This window comes from Diachasmimorpha longicaudata, chromosome 8 (genome assembly GCF_034640455.1).
Source record: "Diachasmimorpha longicaudata isolate KC_UGA_2023 chromosome 8, iyDiaLong2, whole genome shotgun sequence".
NCBI lineage: Eukaryota > Metazoa > Arthropoda > Insecta > Hymenoptera > Braconidae > Diachasmimorpha > Diachasmimorpha longicaudata.
In genome coordinates, this window is record NC_087232.1 from 2,254,977 (window position 1) to 2,270,768 (window position 15,792).

General features: G+C 37.9%; 1 protein-coding gene across 11 annotated transcripts; it reads left to right on the top strand.

The window, feature by feature from the left end:
* The first annotated feature begins 372 nt into the window (after positions 1-372).
* LOC135165290 (xaa-Pro dipeptidase) lies at positions 373-12,937 on the top strand. 11 transcript variants are annotated; one of them, XM_064126433.1, is made up of 11 exons: positions 2,379-2,404; positions 2,897-2,952; positions 5,728-5,873; positions 6,349-6,544; positions 7,435-7,674; positions 8,400-8,461; positions 8,721-8,765; positions 11,173-11,442; positions 11,602-12,046; positions 12,400-12,551; positions 12,696-12,937. In XM_064126433.1, exons 3-11 carry the CDS (start codon positions 5,731-5,733, stop codon positions 12,778-12,780), a joined length of 1,638 nt encoding a protein of 545 aa, XP_063982503.1. In that variant the 5' UTR covers positions 2,379-2,404; positions 2,897-2,952; positions 5,728-5,730; the 3' UTR covers positions 12,781-12,937. The 11 variants fall into 11 exon arrangements, with proteins under 11 accessions (XP_063982498.1, XP_063982499.1, XP_063982496.1 ...); XM_064126432.1 differs by lacking the exon at positions 2,379-2,404 and adding an exon at positions 2,474-2,591; XM_064126425.1 differs by lacking the exon at positions 2,379-2,404 and adding an exon at positions 2,747-2,765.
* The last annotated feature ends 2,855 nt before the right edge of the window (positions 12,938-15,792 follow it).

Genomic DNA, 15,792 nt, shown 5'->3' on the forward strand with positions numbered 1-15,792 from the left:
AAATTCATCTCCTTGAAAAATACTTTTTCAGGATTTTAGAGAAAAGAGTAAACATTTTTGTAATATTAGGAATTTATAAAGGATTTTTCCACCAATATTTGTGGTTTAAAATGCTTCTGTTCAAGTGAAAAATATATGAAATGATTTTATTACGGCAACGTCAACAGACGAGACGACCAATTCGACAAGATAATTATCGAGTCATCACTTTGTTTCGGTGTCAAATAGACAGATGAATTCATCAGTGACAACAATTGCACCAATGGAAGACCCCGTTTCGTCGTATTGGCAATACTAATGAAAAAAAAAATTCACGATTGCGTTATACGAAACACCAGTCGTATTGTCTCAATGGAGTAAAAATAAAACGAGTCATCGTGGTTTTTAATGGCAGACAGAGAAGAGGAGAAGAGTCTAGAAGGACAGTTGTTATATTTTTCAATGGATTTGTATCCCCGGGTATCTACGCCCTTGGGAGCATTGAACAGAATGAGGGAGAAAAAGGAACAGAGCGGACACTCCGGCGTTTTCATTTACTCAGGGACTCGCAGGTACCCAACGAAACCTCATTGTTTGTTAAATGCTGAGTTCTGGTTATTATGGGAAGAGAAAGTTGGTGATTTTGAGGGGTCCTTCGTGGCTTTTGGTGGTGGAAAAAAATGTGGCAAAGCGCGGCTAGTTAATTCTGGATGTTGTAGGATTTTTTGTTTGTTTCTGGTTGAGGATCCAATTGTCATGAAGGTTATACAAGCCTTGAAGACGAGGTTTGGGGGTCAAATGGCTCTTTTAAACATGATGGAGATGATTTTAGGTGAATTATCAATGATACATGAGAATAAAAATTTTTTCGAGTTGAGGATCAAATTGTCATGAGGATCATTCGATTCTTGTAGATAAATTTTCAAATTGTGTTGCACTGATACACAATTTCTTATGTGAATGAGCCCCCGGCGATTCTCATTTACCGGAGCGTCTCTGTCAATATGCGGACGAGGTCGTTTTAAAGCTCGTTTACAAATGCTCAGCGCAGAAACGAGATTATTATTAATGGGTAATATCGAGTTTTATTCGAGGCCTTATTTGTAAATTCGAGGTGACAATCATTCAGAATGGGAATTCAATGTACGATTATGGACAGCATAATCATCACTGCAGAATAAGTCTCATGATAAATATTTTCAATATGAAAATCCATCTAATTTTCATGCCATTTCTATGAAAAAAGTTATTCTCTAATGGCTTTTTTTCCCTTCTCTTGGGAGAGGGAGGGAGGGAAGAATTGAGAAATTAGAGACAGCAAATACTGTATTCGGTTGCGCAAAATTGTTTACTGTGTGACGCTCGGCAATAGGACATATGTAGGTTGATTCTCTTGGTAAACTCGGGGATATTAGTCACGCGAGTGTTTTAAAAGTCAAAGGAGGCAATTTTACATGTAATGGAAATGGTTTTTGAGAATTGAAGTGCACGAGTGAATGACTGACTAGTCTTTTTAACACGGTGGTTCATGAATTATGGAGAGGGTGGAGAGAAAATAGGACAGTTTAATATTTTCCTTTTACGGACATCAATATTTCCACGATTGTTGATGTGTAAGAAAAATATTGCTGGCAGCCCTTTCGCTTGTTTGGCCCTTCCAAGCGTTTGTTCCTCAGCCTCAGGGTCAATAAATATCGTTTGGCTCTAGATCCAATTTCGTAATTCAAAGGTCAAATGGTATTGAAGGGCAAAAAATCTTTAGTTATTTTGGGAATAAGGGTGATTGGGTTTTAAGTGTTCAATGGGTTAAGAATGTTCGTTTCCAAGGGTCGTTAACCCTCAAAATCATTTGACCACTAACTCCAAACGTCTTCAAGATCCATTTGACCCTCCAGATGGCATGTTCAAGGCAGTTCAACTACCTTCTAAACTTTTTTTCGAGTTCAGGGTCATAATGTTTTGAGGTTAAAACCGCCCGTCCTTCACGAGGTTTACAGCTGAGGGTCCAATAACCCCGAACGTTTGTTATTTGACCCACATCCTCGAACCTCATTTTGGTCGCTTGACTTCAATTAGCAGAATTTTTCACAACTCCTACCACATTCAATCTAATCTATCCCCCAATGGAATTCTCTTAAATGGCCAAAACAATATCTGTGATCAATACCACTCCCACCCAACAATGAAATCGAAAATTCCCATTATCAGTAGCCGATATGATATGTTCCATCGAGAAAAAATAGAGGAAATCGACCGTAGTCACTTCAGTTCAATCGTCAGCTCCGTCAAGCTGACATTCCGAGTAATTCCAGGGGGGAGAAAAGTGGGGGTAAACATCTGGCAGTATCCAACAAACATGGCCGCCATTGAGCCCAACACGTAAGTATTTACGTGAAAAACGTTACCGTGTTGTGGTCCTTTCAAAGTAATTCATTAAAAATCCAATCACAGACGAATTTCTTTGCTCATTCATTAATTTATTCAATTAATCCTCCCCTCATTCTTCCCTAGCGTCGTAGCAATCGCATTATTATCAATTTATTTATGTTGCCTGATCATTTGGAAACAGTCGTGCGAGTTGACTAGTGTTATCTGTCAAACGTCATCAACAAGTGCAAATGACTATTCATTTGTTTAAGGCCTTTGTTTTGATTTGATTTTTTAACCGTTTTATGTGGTTTGAGCTTGTGGGGAGATGATAAAAAATTTAATGTTAAAAAATCAGCTTCTACTAGGAGATGAGGAATTGTTTGAGGGCATTATTCGAGAAGGGGCATAAGGAATGAGTAATTTTGAAGGAAGGCAATTTTTGTTGATTTTCGGGGTTCTCAGGGTGAATTATTATCGAGGATTTTTATGTGTGGACTCGACTTTCAATTTGCACGTCTTGTTAACCGCTTTCACTTCGGTTTTTTAGGTTATGAGAGTGTCATCCGGAGTTTGTTTACCTTGACGATACGTGGAATTTTAATTGCAAGTGATGAGTGATTTTTTAATGATTTTCCGGGGATTTCTTTGATAATTTAATCCATTTTTCTTATTAAAAAATGGCTCTTCATGTTGTTGGGGGTTTTTTCATATTTTTTTTGTGTCGTGCTGTCATAGAAGTGGAATTATTCATTGGAGGCTTTCCTAATGAATTCATTAACTGAGGAAAGAAAAGGAATGGGGAATTATTTCAGAGAGAAATATCAATGAACTTTACCGTATAGAATTTCACTTGAACAACTACGTTTTCACTTATCCCCAAGAGCAATCAGTCACACAGACACATACATTTGGATGTGATATAGAAATAGAACATTCGAGCTGTTGAATACAAAATTAGTTATCGTGACCCAAAAAATGGAAAATTTCGGATTTGACAGATTTACGGGTTCCATTCAGGAGCGAAAAATCATCCCCTTCTCCCCCATCCCCTAATTTAATCCTCGAGTATTTCACAAAGTGAATTTCAAGAACAAATTCCAAAGGTTTTTTATCTTAACTCAACTCGTTGCCAAGATAACTCAGCGATTGATAAGCGACAGCTTCAGGATGAAATTCATTATCACCGAAATCGCTTGGAGATACAGCAATAAATTTATTCACATGAAACATCGTCATGGAAATTTCCCGTACCTCATTCCGAGTTCACCGTGCACAATGGGAGGACTGCCAGACGAATTTTGTCAGTGCAACCTACATGTACCACAAATATTGAAGTTTGTTCAGGCTTTCACTCCAAACGTACCACAACTCTAGTTATCAAAGTTCTCTATTTATTTTCCGCCCAGCGCTGATGATAAAAAACTCACTAATATTTGTTCACCGGAAGAAACATTCTTCTATCAATGCTCACAACATCTTCAGATGTTCTCTTTATTCATTTGGGGAAATTCTGGAGATCAAATAGAGTAATTGTCGAGGCTATAAACCTTGAGAAATATTCTCCAAAGAGAATTCTCTTTTTTTTGTTTTCTGTTTGAGGCCGAGGAGTGAAGAAATTCTTTTGATAAATTTCCGATGATTTCACTCGCATTCGAGTGGTGAATCATGGCATGATGGACTCTGAGTGTTACCGCAATGCTCTGAAAAATAAGGAATTGTTGAGGAGTCGAATCACTTCCGCAGAGTCCATCAACTTGTCGTTCCACTTGTTGATTTTCCATGTTTCTTTATTCTTGTTATTCATGTTTTAACTGTGTCATGCAGGATTATTCACGTCTGTCGGACGGATATTTTTGACATGTCTCTTGCTTTCTCAACTTTGGAACATTTTTAGACCAATAAATATATTATGGCGAAGACTGGCTTTGGATTTTCGACGATATCGTGATACTTTCAAAATTTATTGCAAAATGTGTCTAAATTTTTTTTGTAGGAAATTTAGTTTCCCTGAAAAAAGTTCATACGAGATTCTCCCCTAGGTTCACAAATTATCACGATATTCCTCAACTTCAAGGCAAACAATGCTAAAAAAATTTGATTCTAAAAATCTAGAAATTCTCACAAAATTTATAATCGACTCTAACATCGATATATAACCAATAAAAAATGTTTAATTGGGTTCAATGGACCAACATTATAAAGACAGGGACAGTTCCGACAGTTACGTAAATCGATAAATGAAAAATTTAAATTAAAATCAAAATTCTTCAGTAAAAATTATCAAAAAAAATGCCATTACTTCACGAAATGGAATAGTTTCATCTGACATGTTGTACCACAATGAAGAAGCTATTCCCTTCTTTTTACTAATTATCACCCAAAAAAAGATCTCCACCAACCGACGTTGTATAACCGGTTTAGTGTCAACATTTTGAATTGCACGACCTCTACGCAGAAGCCCACGAAGCAAAAAGGTCACATCAAAGTGCGAAGAAATGTCTTTCCACGTCGTTTATTTTATTTTCACATTTCCATTTGTTATCTTACGATAGTCAGGGATACGATCAGGCTTTACACGTCGAGTCTACCGGAAGTGGGTTGTAAAGTAGGAGAATAAAAATGATGCATTCCGGAGTAACTGGATCGCAGTGACGTGTGACGTATGTCGACATGTTTTGAAAACGGAAATTCTTCTTTCTGGGGGGGAGGGTCGAGGGGTCAATGACTGTTGTAACAATAAAAATAATTTTTTCATCTTGAATTTGTGCTAGCGAAATGGAAAGCAGATTTATTATGTCCCATATATGTGTAGAAAAGGCCTTTGAGAGTGAGGTGTCTTGGATATTTCGTTGATATCTCGGTAACCATTGGATTTATCGAAAAATATGCCAATAACTTTTTTGCGGCTAGTAAAATTCTCCATTAAAAAGGTCTTTTCATATTTTCTCGTAGAGCCCCTTATTTCCCAGATATTCATCGGATAACGAGAACAGTGTTTTGACTTTTAATGGAAAATAATAAACCAGTTTTTAAAAATTATGCGTAATACCCTTGTCCATCTCTCTGATGACAATGTTCACACCGAGATTATTGTATAATCCATAATGCGAGATTAAACAAACGAGACATACTTCCACTCAACTCGTTATCCATCACCGTAGCATTATGTCCTCAAAATCCTGAGCAACTTACAATCGGATTAGGTTTTATGCGGCTAATCTCCCAGAAAAGCGCCTGACCATTAATCAGAATGAAAATATACGGTTGGGGATCACTAAATTCAAAGTGGAACGTAACACAATATACACTGCACTGCCTCAGTTGCATAAGTTTATTTTCATGTAAACATGAACTTTCTCCGTTGAATTGTCTCATCAGGGAATGACGAGTGCTGTGAGGAATTTATTTAGAGTTGTACCGAAACAACGGGTTCATAATTTATCGAGGGCAATTACCGGATTTTTAGGGGGGAGAATTGATAGGAGTTTCTGCAGAACTTCGGTGCGCCTGTATTTCAATACTGAGTACGTGAAAAATAAAGTATTGATGATTTTTCTTTAATAGGTGATTAATTGTCACGGACAGTTTCGAATTCTGTATTAAGCTCTTCCGGGAGAAAAAAAGTGTTTAGAGAAAAATGTTCCATATAAACCCTGTGTGGAAATTTGATGAACCATAAAAATTATCTTATGACTTTTTTCCATAGATTCAATGATTTTACAAAATCTTTGCAAAATAGTCCCAATAAAATTTCTGAGCATTGTCACAGCTAAAAGCCACAGTTTTTATAGTTTTGTTAATATCTTCAAAAATAACGTTCTCAGAAAAACAAATTGTTGACTACTTTTCCTCTAAAACCACTCCTGATCGAGATAATTCATTTGCGGGAGCTGAAATTATCTTCGATGCGTCGCTCCTAATCATTTCAATACAGAATTAATTAATAGTCATTGTTAATTATTAATCAATGAATCAGGAATGTTTGATCCTATGTTACAGATGTCTCATGGAGTCCCATTTTGTGCGTGGACAGCATACCCTGCGCGTTCCAATGTCCCTTTTCCGAGGTAATCGAGATCGTTTGATCGAGAGTCTTAGAAAAACCCCTCAAGTCCCTGAAAACGCCTTCGTGGTCCTCCAGGGAGGGGACGAGGTACCATTCAACGACACCGACATCAACTACGAGTTCAGACAGGTGAGTCCAGTCCCAGGAGATGTCCGACTTTATTTTCATCAATTACAACTTCTCAATTATCTCTGAAAAAAAAAAACAAAATGAAAAAAAAAATGTTATGAAGAAAATTGTTGAATGGACTCAGGGGGAATGGCTGATGTAGTGAAGTGGAATTGCTGGAGAAGTCATTACCCGAGGTGTTAGTTTTTGTTAAATGCTAGTTGTGGAAATACATAAGAATGTCTCTAATCATCACGCCCACTTCCGCCCAGCAACAAAACACCGTTCGTTTGGTTTACTTGTATCTAGCTGTGGCTCTTATATCCCCAACAGCGATGTCTATCTGATTCGAGATAATGCGTCGTAGTGTAGATGAGGAGCCGTTGACCTGATGCGAAGCTAGTCAGTAAAATAAACATTGTTTGTTACCCTACCGATTGATTAACCATGACATAGCCACGTTATTACATGACTGTTAAATTACTTTTTTTTTTTTATAGCAATTGCATTTTATTTACTTATATATTTATCTACTATTTTATTCAATTTTTTTTTCATTTTTAATGAATCTTATTTTGATTTTTTTTTTGAATAATCATAATTGATACATGTAATTATTATTATTTATCATCACACAACTCATCAGCATCAAAGAGCTAAATAACCATGTAGTTACGTAGTTCTCAGACTGCTAAGGTATTTTCATTATGGGATCGACTGTTTTAAGGTAGAAATTACTAAGAATTCTTTGAAAATCTTGTAAGAGCCTAATCAAGGTTTAATGAAATTTTGCAATTTTAGGGTCATATTATATTCGGCATAGAATGAAAAAAGAATTTTATTTTCGAAAATATTAGTGATTGTCTCACAAATTATTTCCCATAAAAATGATTCTCCTCTTGTCCTTTCAGGAATCATTCTTTCAATGGTGCTTCGGTGTGGAGGAGCCAGGATGTTACGGTGCCCTCGATATAACATCCGGCAAGTCAATTCTCTTCTTCCCACGGCTGCCAGCTGAGTACGAGATTTGGTGTGGTAAACTCAGTACTCTCGATGAATTCAAGCAACGTTATGACGTTGACGAGGCACATTATGTTGAGGGAATAGCGCAGGTGTTGAAGAAGAAAAATGCTCAGCAAGTACTCATACTGGTGGGTTTCATAGGCAATAAAAAAGTGGGAAATTCCTTTTCCAAGTGTTTCAAATTCATATTCAAATCTTCCATGATCCGAAAAAAATTACAGATGATATTTCTGACTTCTACGAACAGTCAAAATTTTTCAATGTTTTTTTACTTTTAAAAATTCCATCAATCAATGTCGTCAACTTATCGAGACATCTCTATTGGCTCCTTCCCCTCAAACAGCTTATTTTCCCTGACCTCGATCATAATCACGTCAGACCATACATTTGATAGGTCCCTGACTGGATTTTTCCCTCAGGAAAAACAATTTTTTTTTAACACTCAGTTTCCACCTCAATGTTTCTCCATTTTTCAAACCGAGGAAACAGTTTTCCAATCAGATAAGGCTCTTTTTCTCAGCTCTAGATGTAACAAAAAGATAAATCGAGCGTAATTTCGTTGGAGTAGAATATTGCATCAGGTAGTAGTGAAACGAGTGGAGTTTGCAGAAGTATAAATCGATGACACGTAAAACCTTAGTTGGGCTTTGCAGCCACATAGATATGTACAGTGTATAGATTATTTCTGCTCATTGGGCTGAAAGTGATTTCTATTTGTGTGTGACCTAGAATTCCGCAATTTACTTTTACGTTTTGTTGGGTTCGTCAATTACTGGGGATTTTCTGCACTGAGATTTATTGGGAATTTTTGTGCCGGGTCATTTCACTGAGTTTGTTTTTGTGGTTGTTTCAGAGAGGACGGAATAGCGACAGTGGATTGTTCGTTAAGGATACAGAATTTGATGGAATTAATGAGTGAGTATTAAGCAACAACTTTTAGTTCCGTTGATAAAATAGAATTGAAGGCTCAAACAAGGTAAAGGGTGGTTCACGGAAACTCCTTCTTGAAAGATCAATAGATCAATACATGGAAGCATTATTCTTTACATGATTCGTCCTGAAAGTCTATCATTTTTTGCCTGGAATGAACGCCCATAATGAGTTTTTCGGATGATTAAAATTTTTTATAAACCGACGTATTTTCAAGAATTAATTTTTTTTTTTCAATGTCTAGGTTCAATGTTGATAAAGAAGTGTTGTATCCTGTCTTCTGTGAATGGTACGTATATTTTTTTATTCATTCATTCTTTATAGATAATCGTGGAAACTCTAACCCCTAAAGTTTTCCAGCCTTCTCAACCCTTCCGATTCCAAAACTCCCTCTGTGTCACAAAAAAAAAGACAGTTATCGTGTCAGCTCGTTCCCCTCCCCCTCTCACACTAAATTCCAGTTGAAAAACCTAACCTTTCTCCAAAATGTGGAAACTACGTATCCCTCCCAAGCTGTTTCCAAAGCTCTCAAGAATCTCCTTAAGCCTATCTTCATTCGCCCCCTCCAGCCTCCTTCTCCAGAAGGGCTCTTCAATCCTGGAAGCACCATTTTTAATCCCGCTGACGTTTGACCTCTCCAAATTTCCCCTGTTCGTCTCTAAACCTCTTGTCCCGCTCTCAAAGCCCCCCAAGCCTCCTCTGAAGTCCCCTCAATCCTCCGAAATTCTTGTACAGATCGACGGGGTGAGCTTCCTGGAAGCTCCGGAGGCGCCACGCAAGTCCCTCCAAAAGCGAATAGAAATAAACACCGAAGAAGGAACTGCAATTCTCTTCGGAAACCCCACCAACGGTACTTCCCTTTCCTCCAACCCTTCTAAACCCTCTCTGTATTGCCTGGAGGACGTGCCCCTGGACATTCGATGTAGAGTCTACCTCCAGATCCTGTCTAGAATCTTCCACAGTGAGAACTCCCTAATCTATCACGAGGAATTCTCAACCTATCTGTACGAACAATATTGTTCGACTCGCAATCAACTTCTCCAGGACGTGGTTGACACTATCACAAGCCTCCAGGATCCTGATCTCCTCCTGGAGGGTCTGAGCCTCCTCGCAAAGGATCGCATGAGTCCCCCACGAAACCGTTACCGAGACAAACTGGTCGAGGAATCCCTGATCCGTGTGAATACTGGAGAATTTCACCTGGAGAGGATCATAAGCCTCGTAAAAATAATTTCTAATTATCACGATCGAAAGTACCGGGAGGCTATCGATCTTCTTTGGAGTGGGATTGAAGACAAACAACACGAGATAACCTCAAAGAATTTCATTCCATTGATCAAAATCTTGGATTATTTTGGAGAAAGTCAGCGGATCATTAAGATCATCTGTGAGAAGAAACTAGAGGAGTTCTGGAAGGAGTTAAATGGATCTGATGTTGCAGAAGTTTTGAAGGTGTTTCAGGATCCGCTATCCTCCGACGTAATCCTAGAGTGCGTAGAGAAGTGGTCCAGGGGAGGTCTGATTTCTCAAGCTGGAGAGGAAGATGTGATAAATTTTGTGAAGGCCTTGATATCCACTGGAATTCACTCCAAACAGTTCGAGATGGCAATCCAGGAATTTATAGAGAAGCAACTGAACCCAAGTCCGGCGTTGATATCCAGCGTTATGACCTACTGTCATAATCTCAGGATCAGGAATCCAGCAATCCTGGAAAACTGTGCAAATTATGTGATGAAAAAGGGCTTGGAGAGTCCGGAGAGTCTGTTGGCTTCGATTGTCGTGCCGTTTGGGTACTTAAATTATGATGTCAGTGGAAAATTCTGGCAGAGCCTGCAGAAGATCCTGGAGAAGAAATTGGGTAGAATGACCCCGAATGATGTAGTCAACATTCTCCTGTCCTGCGCACATCTCCAGAAATTTTCTCTCCAGTTCTCCAGCACAATTTTCAAGTCCAGATTTATGAGGAGAGTGAAGTCACGAGAGAAGTTGAAGCAGAAGATGAGAATGCTGGATAAATCATTGGCTCTGGAATTTCACGATTATGTTCCTCACTTCCAGGAGGAGAGACAGGAGAACACAGTGGCTCTGAGGCCCAAATTGCGAAGGGTTTTGGATCTCATTTACCCGCAATTGGTGAAGATCTATGGAGAGGAGAAGATCAGCAAATCAGTGGTGATTGGAGAGTTCTTGAATGATCATGATTACATCCTGGATGCTGTTGTCCATGAGACTCCAGTGACGTCCCCCATCTTTAGCGTCGATGAGGGAGGAAAGATTGCGGTGGTGATACATCTGCCGGAGGACTATTGTCGAGGAACGGAGGTTCTAATTGGGCCGAGGGTCATGAAGACAAGGCACTTGAGGAAGATGGGGATGAGAGTGGTGACTCTGGATTATGGAGAGATTCTCAGGTGGAGTGGAACGGAGGAGGGGCTCGCGGGATATTTGAAGGACAGATTTGACAATGCTGAGGAACCATTTTAAGACTTTGGTGACTGTTCATCTCCAAATAAGAATATTTCAATGAGAAGTAACTCTAAGGAGAAATATCATAATATTTTTTTTTTTGTAGGAAATTCCTACAATCACCTGTGAAGGTTGAGAAAATTCTTGTAAATCTCTTGAATTGTTCTCTGCTAAGAAGAAAATCGGAAAAAATCCTTTTTTAATCAATTGCGCTTATATTTCTTTTTCAGTCGAGTCATCAAATCTCCTCAAGAGATCGAAGTGCTCCGATATGTTGCGAAAGTCAGCTCGGATGCTCACAAAGTCGTGATGAGAAATGTGAGGCCGGGGATGACAGAATTCCAGGGTGAATCTCTGTTTAAACATTATGTGTACGCCGTGGGTGGGTGTAGACACGTTTCCTACACTTGCATGTGCGGCTCCGGAAATAATTCATCAATATTACATTATGGACATGCTGGAGCGCCAAATAATAGAGTCATGAAGGATGGAGATATGTGGTGAGGTTAAATTTCTATTTAAATTTTTCTACATTTTACTTTTTTTCAAATATGCTTAAGAGTCCTTGATTGCCAATGCTCATAGAAATCTCCTTAATCATGTCACTTACTCCAGTTCACTGGCAAATATAAATTCAGTAAATTACTCTTCATTTTCAGTCTCTTTGATATGGGCGGAAATTATTGTGGCTATGCAGCAGACATCACGTGCAGTTTTCCTGCAAATGGCAAATTCACAGCGGACCAGAAACTCATCTACAACGCAGTCCTGAGTGCCAGAAATGCTGTAATTGAAGCAGCCAAGCCTGGTGTCAGTTGGACCGACATGCATCTACTGGCGAATCGAGTGATGCTGGGAGCCCTGAGGGATGGGGGGCTCTTGTGTGGGGAAGTAGAGGACATGATGAATGTGGGACTGAATGAGACCTTTCAACCTCATGGGCTTGGGCACCTACTTGGGCTGGACGTCCACGATGTTGGAGGATATCTCCCTACGTATCCTGACAGATCGGTCAAGCCTGGGATTAGAAAATTAAGAACTGCTAGACCACTTGTAGCTGGAATGTTCCTCACTATCGAGCCTGGATGCTATTTTGTTGATTCTGTGAGTGATTTTTGATTGTTTTTTTCTTACTAATTGAATGCCATTTTTTAATTTTCACTCCTTTTGAATTTTAGTGTTTCTTCCATATGATATTATCATTTGAGGAATTTATATTCACTTTAAGTAGATGGATGCAATTTTTTAACTACAGTGATATTAAATTAATTTTTTTACCATATCGTTCTTTAAAGAACACCTCAAAACACTTAGAGATGAATACAATACTAATTTTCATTGAGGAAAAATTTCTATGTGAGCGAAATTAACTCGAGAAGCCCTTTTTAAATTTCTGTCTACTTGGAATGACTCTCAAGAAGAGAAATAAAAATTAATATCTAATTTATGCTAAACAGCTCTTGAACGCAGCTCTCTCAAATCCGAAGCAACGTCAGTACATGGTAGCTGATAAAATCGCCAACTTCCGTGGTTTTGGTGGCGTCAGGATTGAGGATGACGTCTTGATAACAGAAAATGGAGTCGATAACTTCACTGACGTGCCTAGAACGTGAGTGTCTTCCTCATTAAAATAGTTGGAATTTATCTCGGAAAATGGAACTTTCCTGAAACATTTTCCTCTTTTTGGATCTAAATCGTTGCAAATAATTGAATAAAAAAAAATCATCATTTCCTTGATTTTTAATGCTTTCAGAGTTGAGGAAATAGAGGCTTGGATGGCACCAGGACGTGAGAATTTGAAACTCATTCATGACCAGCTCATTCCTAGCTCTTCCTAATCAGTACACTCCATCTAAATATCGAGAATATTATTTTTTTATACTCTAATTACTTGAAAAAATTTTCCAACGCTTTGTTTAACATTGAATGTATAAAACGTGTGAATGTATAAAATCGTGAATAAATCATGAATAAAGAAATGAAAATACTATTGAATCAATATGTTTTTTAAATACGAAAATTTACAGATAGGTGAACATAAGAACTGATTAATTAAACGGTAGAACACATTCCGGATAGTTTTTTGGTGTAATTTTTCTAGGGAACTTAAATTTGAACTTTCTACACGAATATTCATGTGAATGTTTTCTCAACAATGAATTTCATCAATGAAATTATGTTTTTCAGGCAAATATTATCTTGTCTAGCTTCCGTTGGTTAATTACCGGAATGTGCAGAGCTCTTGCAACTAAAATTAAGTGATCGTCTTATCTTGTCTTCCCTGACCAGTGTCAAAATACATAAGAAAAAGAGTCAACCAGATAAAAAAATGGTTTTAGTTAACCATAAAGTGTGGGTAACGGCATATCGCGTTGCATCATTTGTCCAACAGTTTCACGACAATTAAAATGTTCCAAGTAACCAACGTCACTGCATCCTCATATTTGTATGCTCATTGTGTGAATCGCAAAACGTACAAGTTCGATAGCACAATGGAATTCCTCGGGGCCATTGTGATGTTACCAAGACCCTGAGGGCTTCCGGATTGCTCTTTATATCATTATTAATTTGTATTTTGTTTATTCACTTTTGCAGTGTAACCGAGAAAAAGAGAGAGGAGATTTATTTCCCTTGCGGAAGTGATAAAATATTTTTATCATCTACTTTCAGCTACTTGTCGCAAATTTAATGGGTTTGACGAGTGAAAATAGTGCAGATACGTTAAACTCCACTTTCTGACGTAAATTTCTCTCTATTTGAATTTTTTATCCTCGAATGACCATTTTTATCGTGGGGTAATAAAAAACAGTGCGTAGGAATAATTTAAACAAAATTCAAATTTCGTCGGTAATAATAGAACTCTGAGTGAAGAAAAATAAAAAAAATCATTGAATATCCTGAAGAAAATGAAAGATAATTTTTTTCAATGCAAAATGATAATTAAAAAACTACCGCAAAATGAAAATAAAATTTACGATCCATGACAGAGTTTTATCCCCCTTACAACGCGATCTAAAAGTGGTTAATCATAATAATAATTGTTCACCGCACTGATATCAATACAAGGCGAAATCCCGATACAACCCGGAAGTGGCCTCTCATTTTCACCGATTTATCCTTCCACGTGGCTTCCAGATACACCCGGAAAAGAGTTATCACTAATTAAGAGAAATACGAGTGGGATCACCTTCATTACCATGAAGTTTATTAGGCACGTGTGCGTCTCCACGCGTGGAAAATTATGATAGTGATGATAAACATTTTTTTTTCACACCGACAGCCGTATTTTTTTCAAGTCTTCAGAACATTTCAGGAAGAAAAATTTTTGTGGAAACCGTACCCAAGGATAACGCGCTTTACTTCTGTCTTTTTTTCATCTGATATGAAAATCAAAAAATACTAACAATTTATCATGAAATTTAATTGGTTATTTCTCTTTCATATTTTTAAGACTCTCTTTAGTGATTCAATATTGACATTAAAATTCAAACCTGTGATGTTTGAAAGATATCGTTGGAAAGGGCCTGGAAAGTTCGAGCCAGATAAGGACAAAATATTATTATTATTATTATTATTATTATTATTATTATTATTATTATTATTATTATTATTATTATTATTATTATTATTATTATTATTATTATTATTATTATTATTATTATATCGCGTGTGATATAGACTCCAAAAGAAGAACACATTTCGCTAAAAAAAGAATAGACAAGTCCTTGGATATTCGTAACTCCATAAATAACTCACTTCTGCTATTGAAATTCAATTTGCAATTCCCTGGCAATAAAATTAAAAAAAAAAGATACATGATTTATATATAGTAACCCTTTCTCCCACAAATGGCACGAAAGAGGTGGGAATAAGAGGTAAAACGGAATCTCCACCAATACCAGCGCCAGCCTAAAATCCATTATTTATAAATACGTGAGTGTTAGAAACGCTGAGATCCATTTGAGAAAAGGTTTTTGCGTTGATACCGACTCCATCTCTCTCAAGTCTGACGTACGACATCACGAGAGCCAATCGTGTGTATATAGGCCCGTGAGGCGTAACAACAAAAAAAAAAGTCAGCGAGAGAGTGATCCAGAGGGAGAGAGGAGTCGCACTCAGACCTCGTTCCGCGCTCGTCACGATCTCACAATAGTGCAATATCGCCGATCGAGTTGGTGAGATCGTCAAGACGACGATCGAAATTGACTTGGCGATTCTGTGAAAAAAAATCGGTACCCCATCAATTTTAAAAAGTTGCAATCAACGGACAAATATTTTTTGTATTTCTTGCGATTTTTCGTGGAAAATAGTGAGATAAACCAACATTTCCATTCACCTAAAGATAGTGAAACTGATTGTTAAAAAACTTGATTTTTTTCATTCAATTGAGAGAAATGCGACGAAGAAAAAAATGAAAATTTGGACCGGAAATATTTTGAAGAATCCCTTTGCAACAATGGATCCCAAAATCTCGTGAATAATCGCTAGGAGCAGGTGTGCAATCAATTCAGGCCGTTTCAGGCAATTGAAATTTCGTGGAATCAAAAGGGATTACACGGCGTTATCCCGCGCGCGGTGCGACACATACATTGCACTCAATATCCCCCAAGCCAGCCCCATCTTGCGATAGAAAAAATTTGGAAAAACCCCTCCTCTTGAATTAAAACTCATAAACTCACTCATAACTCCTCACAGAAGAAACAACTCCGCACACTTCTCCACGAACTCTAATCGATCGGGCGCAAACGTGGTGCGCCGCGACGCGCCCTCTTCAGCAGCACAACTCTCCCACTTCGTCCGCCCTCGTCGTCACGGCTGAAGCCAGATGAGTGCAGGATCACGAGAAGTGT